General features: G+C 42.0%; 2 protein-coding genes and 2 long non-coding RNA genes across 12 annotated transcripts in view; 2 read left to right on the top strand and 2 right to left on the bottom strand.

The window, feature by feature from the left end:
- The window catches only part of LOC117234172 (insulin-like peptide receptor), a 33069-nt gene extending 24502 nt beyond the window's left edge, over positions 1 to 8567 (bottom strand). For 2 of the 9 annotated variants that reach the window (XM_033495136.1, XM_033495142.1), the window contains exons 1-2: positions 8340 to 8567; positions 5081 to 5209 (exon numbers count right to left, since the gene is read on the bottom strand). The gene's annotated coding sequence lies outside the window, so the exon portion shown is untranslated. Of the gene's footprint in view, positions 1 to 5080; positions 5210 to 5272; positions 5563 to 5843; positions 7045 to 8339 lie in introns of those variants that run through there. The other 7 variants (XM_033495143.1, XM_033495145.1, XM_033495140.1 and 4 more) reach the window with 6 other exon arrangements.
- The window catches only part of LOC117234181, a 77766-nt gene that overhangs the window by 35760 nt on the left and 25934 nt on the right, over positions 1 to 16072 (top strand). The window lies entirely within an intron of this gene.
- LOC117234173 (2-hydroxyacylsphingosine 1-beta-galactosyltransferase) lies at positions 8671 to 14156 on the bottom strand. Its single transcript, XM_033495146.1, has 7 exons — positions 13935 to 14156; positions 12529 to 12795; positions 11991 to 12189; positions 11728 to 11904; positions 10883 to 11200; positions 10239 to 10467; positions 8671 to 10158 (listed from the first exon to the last, which is right to left on the bottom strand). The coding sequence occupies exons 1-7, from the start codon at positions 14106 to 14108 to the stop codon at positions 10020 to 10022; spliced, it is 1503 nt and encodes a 500-aa protein (XP_033351037.1). The 5' UTR covers positions 14109 to 14156; the 3' UTR covers positions 8671 to 10019.
- LOC117234182 lies at positions 11844 to 12549 on the top strand. The gene is made up of 3 exons (XR_004493485.1): positions 11844 to 11982; positions 12056 to 12246; positions 12434 to 12549. It is a non-coding gene; the product is annotated as an uncharacterized LOC117234182 (long non-coding RNA).

Below are 16072 nucleotides of genomic sequence, written 5' to 3'. Positions count from 1 at the left end.
GCAAATAATTTCAAATGTTAGTTACTATCTCGGTAGATTAGACAAAGAGAATAGTACAAACATAAATTTTTATTTCGTCGCATTCTCCGGTTATTTTCTTAACAAAGTGCTACAAATTGCCAGATTGGCGCAACTATTTCAAGATAACGCAACAAAGCGTTGGAATCTCCTCTTAGTGTGCAATGGTAAGCGCGTGTTAATTTCTATTTCTGTGATTTGAGAATTCCATCGTTCATTCTCTCCGCAACAGCTTCACTTGCGAATGTTCTTCTTTTTCGATTCCATTACAACCACCGATATATTTCACGACGTACCGTATGCGCATTCTGCGATTAGAAATACACACAAATCCGACGAATCGCACATTGAAGACAGGTCGCGTGCATCGAGTAACGGCGATTAATACGAAATCGGAACGGGGTGCAGCATCGCATCTCTCGTCTGCGCTGCATCGGTTCTAATCCGCACGATGTATCTACATAACCGGACTATCGATTTGAATGATCATCAGGATCAGACTCCGTACAATAAGGGGCCAGTTAACCGCTCGTGTATCAGGGGTTAATGGCCTCCGGAAATTGCTATTATTCGCCATAGAATCAAACCGTTGCAACGCAAAATTATACCGTTGGACATTTATACTTAGCCTTGCGGTTTATTTTCGGTTCAATTTGTATCCTCCTAACTTTAAAAAATATATCACGAGTTTCCGTTATCGGCGAAAGATGGAAATATAAAAAGTCGAGGATCGCAACGAGTTTAAATTAACGAAAAGATCTACTTTGCATATTTTATTTCATGGGATCGCGTGATTCGATAGACGATCTATTTTCAGTGGGTTGCGGAATCGATCGAAGGCGTGGAAACAAGAACATATAAACACCGTGAGAAAACGCTTCCAGGAAGCTTCGGCAACGACCCACGCATTGCTTTTGCGTCGTCCCAAATTACGTGTGTCAAGAGATCACGGCCTCTTTTGACCTCTCCCATCCTTTTCGGTTTATACTACTTGCTCACCGACAGACGAACGCTTCGAGGACATTTCCAGCCGTTTACGAGGAAATAGATGCCTCTTTGGCTTATATGGCCACGTGTGTCCTTTTCGGCCGATTGGACGTAGTCACGATATACAGGCTGATTCATTGGAATTTTGGGATCTATGGTGTACGGATAAGCGTGAAGCTCGATTACGCAGAATTTAAATAATATTCCAAAATCGTACGATATATTCCATAAACGATCATCGAATTTCGGTTTGACAGCAAAGGCTAACACGTATAATTGGTCATAATTCATTACGTTCCTCTTGTGACTCTTACAAACAGCTTTTACAATCAAATTATTTTCGACGCGTTTTCACGTCGATCATGTAACGATAAATATTTTCCACGTTGTCGCTCTGTATATCGATATTATAAAAATTTGTTTAAACTTCAAATGAAAATTTTATATAAAAAGGATCCATCCATGCGACTGTGTAAAAATTAAACGATAATCTGGAGAAGACGTACGCTTGCTAACGCTAACAGATATAAAACATGTTAAAATTGATGATACTGTGATACCATAAATTTGAAGAAAAAAAAAGTCCATAAGAACAAAGTTGCAAAGAAGTTCCATCACTCAAAATCTTCCAGTGACCTTAATTTCTCCACCTGTATCAATTCGTCACGAAATTCCAAACTGCTCTCCCGATTACTTCTGACCTACGTACAGTTATTTGTCCTTAATTCGGTGTATATTGGGAGACACAGGAGAAGCTGACATATCGTCTTAATGATTTCATCGATTTCAGTCGTTGTTACACGACAAATAGATACGCGCGTTTTGTGCGACAAGAATTACTTGTTACATTGAAACTGAGTTCCCTGCGGCGAGCATACGAAGCGCGATACCGCGCTAATTGATCTATATTTTCGTCGTCCTTGACCGTCACATTTTCCTTTTCCATGGAAACCTCGATCTCCTTAAACGGCTGTATTACAGCCACGACCTTCACGCGAGGAAATTTCCACTTTTCGTAACAACCAGCGAATGGATATTTCCACTTCGTAACTTTCATTTTCGTGCCGGTCAGTTCGTTGCTAGTAGTGGTCGCTGTGATAGCGCAAATACCGCGCGTATTACACGCCGGGATGAAAATCGCGAAAACGTGGAAGCACGGCTATTTAACTTTCGATTGTATCGGACGTTCAGTTTTCTGTCAAAACGCAAGTTCTAGCCAACCTTAACCCATCGAGGCTGGAACTTACGTTGACGCAGCATTTCATTTCATTCTCTCTTGATCGATTCACGTTATTCAATTCTGTTGAATTCGTTCGATTTATGCGATGCTGAAAAACAGTCGCAAGAATTCGCCGAATATTACTTTCGTTACTACTTACTCGAAGCGTTAAATACAAAAATGCATATCATTACGATGAACTAGCTCTTTCCTTTTCCAAATAAATAAGACAAGTAAATAAAGTTTCAACCAGATGCTGCGTTATCTACGCCTAAGTTGTATAATAGTACTCGATAAACGTAGTAACGTAATAGAAACATCGAGAGAAAATAGAATGCTTATTCTACGATTTTCATTCATGAAAGAAAAAAAAATCGATTAAGATTAATGGAAACCGAAGAAATTGCATCACGGTGGTCGCGATAACACGTTATCGCTGCAAGGTATACGTCATGTGTGTCACAACCGTTGCGTCAAACTCGTTGAATCGGTTCGCGTTACGTAGGTAAATGCTTGGTGCGCGTCTCATTAAAAATTAGCCGTACACGTTCATTGTCTTTGCTCGTAGTCCGATCGTTTCGTCGACCGAGTCGTTTTATATTAAAACCGTTGGAAAAGCGTCCCTCCCCAAACGCACCGGACCGCGATACCAGGGAGATGATCTCGACCTTATTAAACGGCGCAGACCTTTTTTAAACTATAAATCGTCGGCGTTTCCGTTCTACGATCCCGACGGTGATTTCTCGCGATCGTTATCGTGTTTAGTAACGTTCTCGACGTACATGTGTCCGCGTTTCTTTTCCATCGGTAGCGACACGTTGTCGTTATTTTTAGAACAGAAGCTGATTACGGAAGAGTCGAGATAATGGGGATGATCGGTCGTAACGATGCGAGCTGTCGTTTCGTGTTCATAGTCGAGAATACAATAACTTTCGTCGTTTCGTTAACTGGTCACGTATTTTATCCTGTCGGTTATCGAGGATGGTGTACCTTTAATAAAATCTTCTTATCTCTCTTTTCCATCGAGCGTAAATGAAATACGGCTATCTGATACGTTTCTTTACTCTGCATACGTAAAAGTGGTTACACGCTAGCTAGATGGTTATTTCTATGGGAAAATTTATGCGAGAGAAAATTTAACCGAACGAGAGACGTGACAATAATTTTCCTCAGATCAACCACCCTTCCGTCGCCTAGCTTACGTAACCATTTTGTTATATCTGATGGTCAATATTTCTCTCGTTTCCCGGTCTCCGTCACAGCTCCCTGCATTCGCGTGACGACGGACCAGCCATGTTTATTTCACACCCGAACGAAATTCTGACAGTCGGGTAAGGATGGATAGAACGATCTACGATAAAAATTTTGTTTACGAGGGAACACGCTCTTTCTCTCTCTCTCTCTCTCTCTCTCTCTCTGTCTCTCTGTTGAAGGTTATAATTTCAAGATAATCACAATAACACAAAACATGGTTGCGTCACGGCTTTTTCTCGTCGAGTTACGATCCTCTTTAAATCGTGTCTTCATTCTGATACGCGGTTACGTGACTTTCGATTCTTTACGTATGCGATACAACCTACTATAAATAATTTAACGTGATTTAAGCTCGCGCACGTAAATTGACAGTTTTTTCTTATTATAGCAATCGGTTAAATTAAACGGCCACTAAACGTAATTTATCGCAGAATCGTTAAATTTAACGTTTCCGTGCGTTCTGTATCTTTCGTTTAAAATTTAACGATCATCGATATCAGTATGCACGCTCGTCCGCAATAACTTCGTTGCATAATCGATCAATTAATTGAATTTTGTTTACTAGCGCCGCAAAAACCGTTTCGTTGGCTAGCCAATTAATTGTTCGCAGCATGTTTACGCGTAATTAGCATTTTCCACGATTTACGAACGAACGTACTTCGAAACCGACTCGAAACGACCATTGCAGTTCCTCGCTCGAGCGCGTTTTTATTTACTTCCGTTTAATCGCTTCCGATTAATCGAATGTCGTGCAACGTGTTTTCTACGCGCACGTGGTGCAGAAGACAGCGTGTGCGCGCGCGAGCTTCTTCCACGCGTGCAAAAAACACGTCGGCACGGAGAAGCAGAGAAAAAAAAAAAAACATTGTTCACGCGATACCCTGAGCGCGGAACAAGTGTCGCAAAGTCGAAGTTGAACGCTGTTTCGCGAGCACGTGACAGATATGTATATCTCGTGCTGAGCCAAACAATGGTTCACGAGTTGAAAAAAAAAAGGACATCCAGAATGGTTTTCAATTTTAACCCAAGTTCTATCGTAACGAAACGGCTAATTATTAAGTCTTTTCACAGCGGCACGGCTTTGGCACAGTATACATACGACTGCTTATGTCGTATACTGATTTTTTACAAGATATTCAAATTTTACCAATATATGTAACCACGATCAGAATTCTAACGAAATGTGAAATCACGAAACTTCAAGAAGTTTTACACAGCACGCGTAATATTAATAAATGTACGAGTAATCGAAACAGTTTCGTGACTCACTGTAGACTGTACTTATATAGTAATCAATATTTCCAGTAAATGCATTTATCCCCTAATATTGACACTATCTTCGTAGCAAACAAACTATTCTAATCCTCATGCTTAATCGCCACACCATTATCGAAGCACCTTTTATCGAAAAAATCATGCGTCTAGACGCCGGCGAACAAATAACATTCTCTTCGACATACTTTGGCCGACACGCAATTCGAACGGCTATGGGACACGATCGCTTGTTGCGCGTTATTATCGCAGAAACCGTTCAAATTGTCGGCTAAGGAACGTGCCGAAACTTTTTACGCGCCAATACTTACGCGTGTCATAGATACATACATACATTCCTGGCCGCGAAGTGGATCCGTGTCGTTCGTCCTCGATGATGACACGTCGATAACACAATCACTACCGAAGCACCACTGCCGTGTGTCCCACATTACTCGGCATGCCGATAGTCCGAAATCACTGCGTAAATAACGAAAATAGATATGAAGTAAAAAGGCCAAGTAGAACGATTTTTGCACGTACATAGACGTGTAGATGTACGCATGCAGTTGCTCACGGCGGTCTGTTTACACGCTTCAAGTTTCCAGTGTATGTGTACGTATGATATTATCAATAGAAACCAAAAGGCAACACTATCAGTTATACATCAGTGCAAAGTGAAAAGGTAAATTTGCTCGGCATATTAAGGTGTTTGGAGGAAGACTTAGGAGAGACTTTTAGAACGAAATTTTATCAGAAATTACGAAACGTTTAACGTTTTGATTTGATCAGTTCTACGAAGGTTCTTAGCGACGTCTATGTGGAGGACTTCTACGTACGTGTATTATATATATTATATGGACATTTGCATGTATGAATTTTTTTATATGCGTGTCAAACTTGTTTCGACTTCGAGGAGAACTTTTGGTGTTTCGAGAAAATCTTTCGCGTAAAAGTGAAACAGATCACGCGTGCCAACAACGACAAGAGATAAGATGTTTTATTTCGTATAGGAAACTTAAGACTAAGGACTAAGACAAAACTTTTTCCATCAGAGACTTTTCCCTTTGATTCTCTGTGACGTTTAACGAGAACAGAAGACGGTTAAGTATACTTGTTCTACGATTTCACATAGCTGTGGAAATATGTTCAAAGAAAATGAACCGCAAAACAATTGCTGAGAGCCAATGTCTTTGTTCGTTTTAAAAAACGTTTCCGGCTCGAGGAGTACACGTAGACATTTGTGATTAATTGTACAAGTATAGGGGTATATACGTAGGTACAAGTGCACGTGGAAAAGGAGCTGGATCGATGTGTACGGTAACGCGACCGATTACAAAACACACGACCACAGACTAATTCTCTTTTTCTGCGTCGTCGCCTAGCCGGAACTTTTTCAAGGCTTCGCCCGTAGAAGATTTCACAAGAGACACGAGTTTGCTCTATACACCACGAAATTCCATCTTTTTTCTTCCAACACTTCGCTCCACGGACTATTTAGGACAAAGACTGCGTGCGTGAGTTGATGCGTACGTGCGCGCGCGTGCTCACTCCTTCGACTGACGCGCGATGATTCGTAGCCGTTTCTAATGCGTAGTTAGCTTCGCGGACTCCGGTAAAATAAAATAAAACATAAAACATAAAGAGAAAGAAGAAACACAAAGAACCACTCCCCGAAGGTTAAAGCGCCGAGACGCCACCACCGCAAGTAGCCTCTGCTCTCGACGATCTACGCACCGCTTGTTTACTTTATCCCACCTTCGAACAGGTTGTTGATACGCGATGGAATCATATTTACGTACCAGAAGAATTCATAATTCACGGCACTGAACTTCGTTAAACAGTTCGATCTAGTCTGCTTCTTTTGTGTTTACTAGCACAATTGGAATATCGTTTCTTATGCGACTATAAAGATTTAAATAGTACAACGGAAGTACGAATTCACATGGATGATGAACAGACATCACCAAACGAACAAGTACACCAAACACCGTTCAAGGCGACCATGTTATCGTCACTGGCGCGCCTCGGGTTGCTTTTTTAAACATGATACCGTTAACTCCCCGCGGTACTCACGCGCGACGCGTTCGACACACGCGTACACACTACACGCGACGAAACAAAACGCGGCTCGGCACGTCCGATTGCTGTAAGAACCGCGTAATTCACATGCGACGCTAAGAAAACTCGGCGCGACGGTAGGGGAATGTCATAAAAGTGGGGGTAGGGAGAAAGGGTGGTCACGAGTGGACACGACTGCGAAATTCTGCTCTCGTGTATTCGGAAATCCTTCGATCGTTGATGATTTCCTTCGCACCACAGGATATACGTCTATGCACGCACGATCGCTTAACTCGAGACGGAGACAAACAGAGAATATGTAAAAACACGTGCCACAAAAGGCAGGCAGACACAGACAGAGTAGCACGACTGACGGACGAAAGGAAAAACCGGTCGGGAGGAAACTATAATTGCGACGCACGACGTGAGACCGTTTTCTTTCCCGTCGCCATTATCGAATGATAAGAAAAAGAAGGGTTGTTCCGACAAAGTGGGAGGGGGGTGCGACAAGGAAGGAAGCATGGAAAGCATGGTCTTCCTCTAGACTAGATAAAGAGAAAGGTATACTATATTGGAGAGGAGAGAGAGGAGAGAGGAGAAAGAGAGAGAGAGAGAGAGAGAGGCGGCTGCTACTGCCCGCGTCCCGTATTGCGTAGTAAGCGCTTGAATGGATTACGTCACGCGCCAGAGGCAAGCGCAAGAGGGTAAAAGCGTCCCAACAGACACACAACACACACGATGATGCCCATACTGCATAGAGCATTCGTTTGTTGCATCGGTTGTTGCGCGTATTCAGTATGCGTCATTTTGCATGGAGGACTTCGGCCCCGACCTCGACCGTTTGTTTTCCGGTGACCAACAGGCCCCAGAAGCCGCGAGTGAGAAACCAGATATCCAGCTACCCACCTACCGCCACCATGTGAACACTCTACATGCTCGTATGCGCAGCATCGTTTACCGTTCGCGCATATTCGTCTAACAGGATGCCGTTTTCCACCGTTTCTCGTGCACCTTCGCCAAGTGCCGAGGAACGATCGATCGTCAAGATACGACACGAGGGATTCATCCATTTAACGAGAAGAACTTTCATTTACGGGGCTATGAAACAACGTTCGTCGATCACGGCGAAACTCCCGCTCGCTCCCCACGTGTTTTCGCTGAACGAACAACAGTCAACTCTCTGCCTCGACTCTCTTCTTCGTGTCTTTATTCTATCTTTGCCTCGCCTGTTTCTCTCTCTCTTTCTCTCTCTGTCTCTTTCTCTGCCTCTCTCTCTCTTTTCTCTCCCGTCTCTGTTCTCTCTTCTTTCGCGACATCGTCTCAAGTGCCCTCTTTTGTTTCTCGCCTCCTCTCATAGACTGTTACCTCCTCACTTTTCTCAAGCATGCACGTTTAATATATTTTTCGTCTCACGAACAAATTGTCGAGTCACGCTACAAACTGGCACCACGTTCCACGTGGTTAGACGTGTCCTTTCAAAACACCACGATCCTCACTACCATCTCGCACATACACACACGTTACGTTGTATCCCATATTTGGCATTTACCTTTTGGCTCTACTCGCGTGCCCCGGAATTTGCACTCTGGCCCGCCACTCTCGTATCGTCTCCGCACACACGGACCGATTCGCGATTGACGACGAGAGAACACTCGGTTAGAGGCAGCCCTCAGAAACGTAATAACAAAACGTACACCAACATTCTGACGAACGAATCAGCTGGTACTGATCCAATCGTGATCGAGCGCCGACTTCGCCACGGGTCACGGACGTAGAAGCGTCGTGAAAACACGAGTACTCTGCTCGTGTCGCGGCGGGAATCCGACTCGTGCGCCGCCGTTCGTAAAGACTCCTTAACTAACGTCAGTACCATACTTCGCCACTAGCCACGTGCATGCCCCCTTCCCCGTCTTGCTATCTTGCTTCCATCAATATCCGTAGACGTTTATATATTCACAAACATTTGGGACGTAAGGCCTGACACAGCGTGTGTACGATATGACGTCGTTGCGATTTATCATCAGTGACGCTACGCAATTCGATATCTTTATATTTTTAAGAATGAGATCTCGCACTCATGTGCATTACATCGTTTATGTATAAACCTACAGAATCGAATAGCATGTAGGTGTATCTGCACCCTGTCTGAAGTGTTTAAAAGTGCGACGTAGGTTTCAACCATTTCCTGAACTGTCGTTCCCGATGAGAAACGATACTTGTCTGAATGATTGGAAGCGCTGTCAGAACACCCAATAATGGAGGCCAGACGCGATAAGTTACGACGAGTAGTTACGACGGGTAAAGCATACAGGAATTCTTCCATGTAGAGGGAAAAATGGGAATGTGTTCAGCCAGTTTACATATGTAGCAGCGTATGTATCGGTAGAAACTTGTTTTCAAGAATATTTATTATTGAGTCTTTGTTTCGAAGCAACGAATACTGTTTTTTTATTTATCCCGTTGAAGGTTGCATAAGAGTAGATATCTACGTAAAAAAGACTTCTTATCGTTGAGTCTTTGTTTTGAAGCGAGTACTATTTTTTATTTACCTTGTTGAAGGTTGCATAAGCAAAAACATCTTGCCAGAAGTGATTTATATCAATGTTCATGATATATATCTGGTTTCTCTTATTTACATCGGAGAGTGGTTATGCAAGCAATATACATATAACATGTCAGAATAGCTTTTGATTCGAATGTTTGTAAACAAGTTCGCTTTTATTCAATTGCCGAACAACCGGATGTTTATAGTTTTATGAATTGCATATAGTCTCGAAAAGATTGTTTCAATATATTTTCGCGCTTCTAGTTTAAACCATAGACTTTGCAAATTGCAATGTGCAAATTGCATGTGCAATGTAAACTACATTGCATCATTCCGTGAGATTTCAAAGATACATTCGGTCCGCTACATCAATAGTAGTTAACGTAGAAACCTGTTATACGTCGATATTATCATTTTCTGAATAATCACTAATTTTTACTTTTAATTATTTCTTCTTTCATCTAAACAGAGCTTATTTTACTATATTACATATTAATTCAAGCACAGTAAAGAGGATAGAAATGTTTAGATTTTTAAGAAAATATTTTAAATCTAGTCGTAAGATATTTATATAGGCAATATAAAAAATCGCTAAAATATCCATAAACGGTATTAAAAGGTACTAAACATATTAAATAAATACATGATAATTTCACAGAAAACGAAATTGACACTATTCACAGTCTAGTCGATTTTCTTCCTGACAATTTGTTTGGAAATAGTTCTCCAACACAATTTCTTCAGTCCGTATACCGATAGTAATAACGCTATCGCGTAAAACATTGCCACATCGATGGAATAATAGTGAATAACATTCATATATCTAAAACAAATTAATTCCATTGAACAATTTCTTAGGGATTAAGACCTAAAAGAGAAATTCTTAGAAAGGCTTCGACGTACCTTGTAGAACTTTTTAAATGCTCAGCTCCTTTGTACTTGGCAACGTGTTCTACCCACCAAGTAGCCAGTTTTCTGGGGTTAATTGGCAACTCCCGTAGCAACGAGCTTCTCTTCCTCGCTGCCATTCGGTACGAATTGTTGTGTATGGCAGCCACCTTGAGAATCCCATCACGAAAACTTCCGATGGATATCCCAGCCAAGTCCATCACCAGAACGTAACCCAGTTTTTCTGTAATGCAAAAGGATTGAAAATATTCCTTCAAAGATCGTACGCCTAGTGGAAGTTCTTCCAATTCATCCAATTCCTTCAGTTTTATATATTTCTAAAGTTATTATTAATTTATTTCATTTATCGATATTCATGGTCTTTGCCAAGGTTCCACGACTTAATGGAAAACAATTCTCTGTGATAGAATTAGACACGCGCTTACGATAATTGTATAATGTAAGAAATATCGTAGAAAATGTTAAAAAATTCAAATATATTAAACAGAGATCAAAGATGCCAGAGTATATTCTTCGTTCGTCTAAAGAAACACAAGCATAGACAGATAGTCACATTTGTTACGTGCTCTTTGATCGATATTCCAAGTGCAAAGAGTTAACGAAACAATAAGATAAAAGGCGAAGCGTCGATATTTTACCAGCTTGTGCCGCGTTTCCATCGTGATCGCAGAAAACAGGCAAAACGAGGGTCGGGGCGGCGTGATAAGCAGCCTCGTGCAAAGACAAAAGTCCTCCGTGTGAGACGAACGCTTGTAGCTTCGGATGGCCTAACAGCTCTTGCTGAGGCCACCATGCCGCCGTTCTGACGTTCGACGGCAGATCTTTGATCTTCATAGCTTCCCATTTCCACACGACGTTGTACGGAAGCGTGGCGAAGGCTGCCACGAAAATTTGACGAAGTGCCTCTGGCATTCCTGATGCTCGAACCGACGAACCCATAGATACGAATATGAAACCTACGGCCATGTTTCACGGTTATCGTGACGAACTACTTTCAGTCTTTCGACTTGGCCTGAAAATGATCCATTGTACGATAAGCTGGTACAAAAACGTAATGGATCGTTATGACAGAAAGACAGATTAGACATTTTTGACGTATCAAGGCTACTTTAACATTAAAGCTAGCAGGTCCATTGAAATGACCGATATGTGAATTTTTATAATAATTTCGAACGATTCTTCGTAAAATAACAATTGGTTCTCCGTATCTTCCTTTTCTATCTCTTTGGCACAAGTTGTGTATTTTAATCTGGTCGGTGGTTCTAGCGTTACATTCCTACGGCAATTCGATCTTCGCTACAGCGAGCATGTAAATTCTACATCGCGCGAGTTTGCATCTTTCCCATGCTACGAGAGAAATGTTCAATATCCTTTGACGCAGCTCCATCATCTCCACTTTCTCCGACCAATCGACAAACCTTGGCCCAACAAGCGAGCGTAATTTCCCGTTAACGACGCGAGTTGACTTAGGATATCGACTCACCGCGTTGCAAGAAGCTCTCCAAGTCGGGACTAAGCTTTGTCGCCGGCTTGCAATGCAGACACGCGACGTTCACCACGTTCGCTAAATACGGCACCGACTCCGCCACGCTGTAATGACTGTTCTGCAACGTCAGAGGAATCTCCGTGGTCAGATCTCGCACGTCTGGTAACTGGTTCCCTGAAGCAGCGAAGATGAAACGAGATTGTTCGAGAAAAAGCAGATCGTCGTCGATGAAACCGATCGCGGATAAAAGATGTACGTACCTAGGTACTTTCTCAGAACCGGTTGAAGGTACCCGCTGACCATAATCCAGTGCATTATTCTCAAGGTGACGAGACAGGCTACGTTTAGAACCCTTTGAAAGAAGTTCATGTCCTGGGTCAGGGATTTGCCAAAGTAAGGCGTGACGGACCATGGCGATGGGTTCCCTTGGCGACTTATGGATCCGCTGTATAGTGCCACCTATATCGACATTTTTCTTCAGTTGTTTCGCTACGAGTAATCGAGACATTGAGAAAGGTGCGGTGAACCAGTTTTCTCGAAACTCCTTTATCTACTTTGCTGTTATTTATTTGCTTTAAAATATTCTTTCAAATGTCTACTCCTGCACCCATTATTACGCTCTTATTCAAAATTAATTTATCCAAAATTATTCAAAATTTTAATCCAGACTAAAGATCATGTACATAATGAAATACTTTTTTAGGTCTCGGCCATTACAGACTTGTTATTCGCGAACGCTATTGGCAAATATGTTTGCTAGCGAATGGCCTGTCTTTACAGCGTATTTAAAATAGTTACGGTATTCAGCATGATAGTGGGCACATCCTCGCCATGAAGAACTCCTAGAAGGCACTCGGGGAAGGCTCCGTCGACGACCGCGACGTCCCATCGCGTCTGAGAATTGCCTTCGGGTCTTCGCAGCCAAGATACGGAGATTTCGTCGCGAAGAAGCGCCTCGCATGCCTCCCAGGCATATCGCATTGCGTCCCACGGAGAGATAGGCATTTCATCTCGGAATCTTGCGCCAACCAAGTCCCATTCGGACGTGTAATTCCCGACATAAGCCTATCGATAATAAAACACAGTCTAAATGCCAGCTTCCTCGTAAAGCAATCCTACTATCGCGTTTTTCTTTAATAAATTTCTTCCACTGTGTATCCACTCGATGGAAACGTGTTATTTCGAATAACCACGGAACGCGAGCATTTTAGCGAGACAAAACTAGAATATGGAGAAGTTAAAGCTTAATACGTGCGCAATTCGTGTAAAGTTATTAACGTTACCGATATGCGAAGCGACGAATTTAGACGCAGTTAGGTTTCCGAGTTTTCTTTACCGAATCCTTCAGTAGATTAATCAGATTATTTGGAATTAAAATAGGCTTGTAAAATTCAAGTTTAAGAGATTCGTACAAAACGATCGGGTCAAAAGCCAAGCGTTTGCTTCGAACATAATTACGTAACTTGACATTTTTGCGAGTAATTGAAGAACCTCGACTTCGCTTGAAGTTTGTACGTTTCGTGTGAAGCAAAACGCGGACTCAAGCAATTTGAAACCATTTTATCAGTGCGCATCTGAGTCAGCTGACTCGATTAATTTGAACGAAGCTCGATTGTCTTATTCCATTTGACAAATACGTTTTAATTCGTATTATTTTGTATTGTTGCTTTTCTTGAACCTTTTATACGTCGTTCTCGATAATAATCTTCTCTATTTCAATTATCAAAATACCAGTATCAAATTATTTGTTTTATTTCCACCCAGTGGAACGAACAGGATTCATTGAAACCAAGAGGTTCTGCGTGTACATGGCCTACAACCATCGAATTCCCCAAGCTTCTCGACCCGGGTTTCTATAATTTACCAGCAGCTGTTTGCTCACGCTACAAACTCCAGTCAATTCGTATACCGTCCCTTTTGTACGCCCTTGTGCTACTTCCGGCACTCCCGTAATTAAATAATCCAACGAACTGATACTATAGGTGAAATTGCGTCTAGACGGAATAATACGCGCTCGAAAATGTCTTCCGTTATTCTCTAAGAGCTACTTCTAATCAGCTTATCTTTCATAATTAGATAGCAGGAAAACACCGAATTCAAGAATTCTCAATTTCTGTCACTTGTCGATCTTCGTATCGTAATTTTTCTTTTTTTTTTTTTTTTTTTTGTGAAATAGCTTATTCGTAAAAATTGGAAACGAATACCTCGAAGATAGGCGGAACGAACTCTTGCAATCCGCTGTTCGCAGCTGGTCCCGGAAACGCGCTCAACAGGGTCACGTTGTGTCCACGTGCCTTCAAACTGCTACCCAGTGCCACAAATGGCACGGTGTGCGACTTCGTGCCACCCATAGTGGCCAGCAGGATATTGTAACCCATCGTGCAATTACAGACTAACAAGATAACGAAGAAAATAATCGTTGGAGCCATCGAATTGCTCATCTTTAAGTTTTCACCGTTTATTTTTTTCTTTTCGCGTTTCAGCTGTTTTGGTCGTCCACAACACCTCAACCAGCGTGTCCTGCGTCTATCCGATCAAGTTTACACTGGAGGAAGAAGCTTTTGACATCGGATACTATATCATCGTCGAAGCAGCACCCTTAAACGTTGCAATTTTCTTCCGTGAACATTCCTCGTTCGCGCCGTTAGTATTCTTCGATGTTCCTTGTTCTACGTTGATTCCTATTTTCCACTCGATGTTGCTTTATCCTTTATTCGAACAGAAAGTTTCTCACTTGCGATCTTAACATTCAAGTATCTTCTTCGTATGCCTTGTACTCTTCGATCTAATTCCTCAAGTTCTCCAAAGTTTTGCCTAAGCTCCTTATATGAAAGCTGCTCGTTCGTATCTTAACATTCCAACGTCCTCTGTTTCGCGTTACTTCAGCTGTACGTCTCTATCTCCTCTTTCGTGTAGTTTGATAAATTCCTGCAAGTTCTGCCTGAGCTTCTATGACAGTTTCTCACTTGTAACCTCGACGTTCCAACGTTCTCTACTTTATATTACTGCCCATGTATATTCCTATCTTTTCCTCCACTGAATTTCTCAAATTCTTCCAACTCCTGTTTCCAAGTAGCGTACTACGATGTTGCTCGTGTGGCACTGTCTGTCTGCTTTTCGTCGGTGGAACCGCGCCTAAATACGTTGGCCCGTCAAAGCCCGAAGGATTGGGAAAACAACTCCATTATCATTGTAATGATAGGTCGACGAGAGAAAAAAGAAACTGCCATCGATCGTACGATGGACGATAGTCCTGAGAGAGACGAGTAGACGGGAGAGGAGACGGCTTTTCTTCGGACAAACCCGTCCATGAAACCTCGAGACTGCTATTTCCTCGTCATTTTTACACGAAGTCGCCGAGCATGACCGATCACGTTCGTTTCCGTGATTCTTTATTCCGGCTTAAAGGTCTGCAACTGAAACACAGAAAACCACAAAATGATTTGTTTGTTCGTGTAGCACGGCTACACGGAAGTTCTTCTTAGTTCAAATGTTCTGTCTACCGTTTTAAATGCGAAGGACATTCAAGTTTTATCATTTTCTTTGTGTCATCTTTGCCTTTCTACATCAATCGGTGTACGATACTCGATGTATTTCGCAATGGCCTGTACAATTACAATTTCACTATTTAAAAGTAAAGAAACACGTCTTCAAACGGAACATTTTTACGTTCGTTTTGTCTTTCATCGAGCGACGCGTTGCTGTAACGCTTTATAAATTAATCGATACTTCAACCGAACTATTGAAACGTGATAAAACCATAGGAATAAATCCACTGTATAACGTTAAGCCTAAATATTTATTATTTAAAGAAAGGGAAACTACCTATCCTCGTTTCTGATATGCAAAATTTCTGCCAAAGGAAACATTCGAAACTCGTCGCTTGTCCCGGCAATTTTCTTTCTTACGCGACAGTGGTTCGATCGACAAACGACACTGTTTCAAGTACGGTACGCGAAACTCGGAGTAAAGATCATCCAATTCATCAGCCGATCATCTTTAATCAATTCTCGTTCGTTCGCGAGAACACGTAAATTTAACCTTCAACGATATTCAAACGACGCCTGAAACTTTCACTAAATAATGCAAGTTTCAAGTGCAGCGCTCGTTCCAGACCGACAATACGATCTCTCGAGATTGAAATCCTGATCTTGACTCTCCTTCCCTCCTGTTCCTTTCTCTGGCTCTTCCTTTGACGATTCTCTTTCCTTCGCGAAAAACGGATAGGTCGATATCCGTACGTGATACGGCACGTTTAACGGGATTAGACGAGACGTTAAATCCTTTTCGTGAATCTCAAATGGACGAGTAACCTTTCCAACCAACGAGATGTACGTTTTAG

Source organism: Bombus vosnesenskii, unplaced genomic scaffold (assembly GCF_011952255.1).
Source record: "Bombus vosnesenskii isolate JDL3184/JDL3185 unplaced genomic scaffold, Bvos_JDL3184-5_v1.1 scf7180000013302, whole genome shotgun sequence".
NCBI lineage: Eukaryota > Metazoa > Arthropoda > Insecta > Hymenoptera > Apidae > Bombus > Bombus vosnesenskii.
The sequence above is the reverse complement of the archived record's forward strand: the minus strand, read 5'-3'. Positions and strand labels throughout refer to the sequence as shown.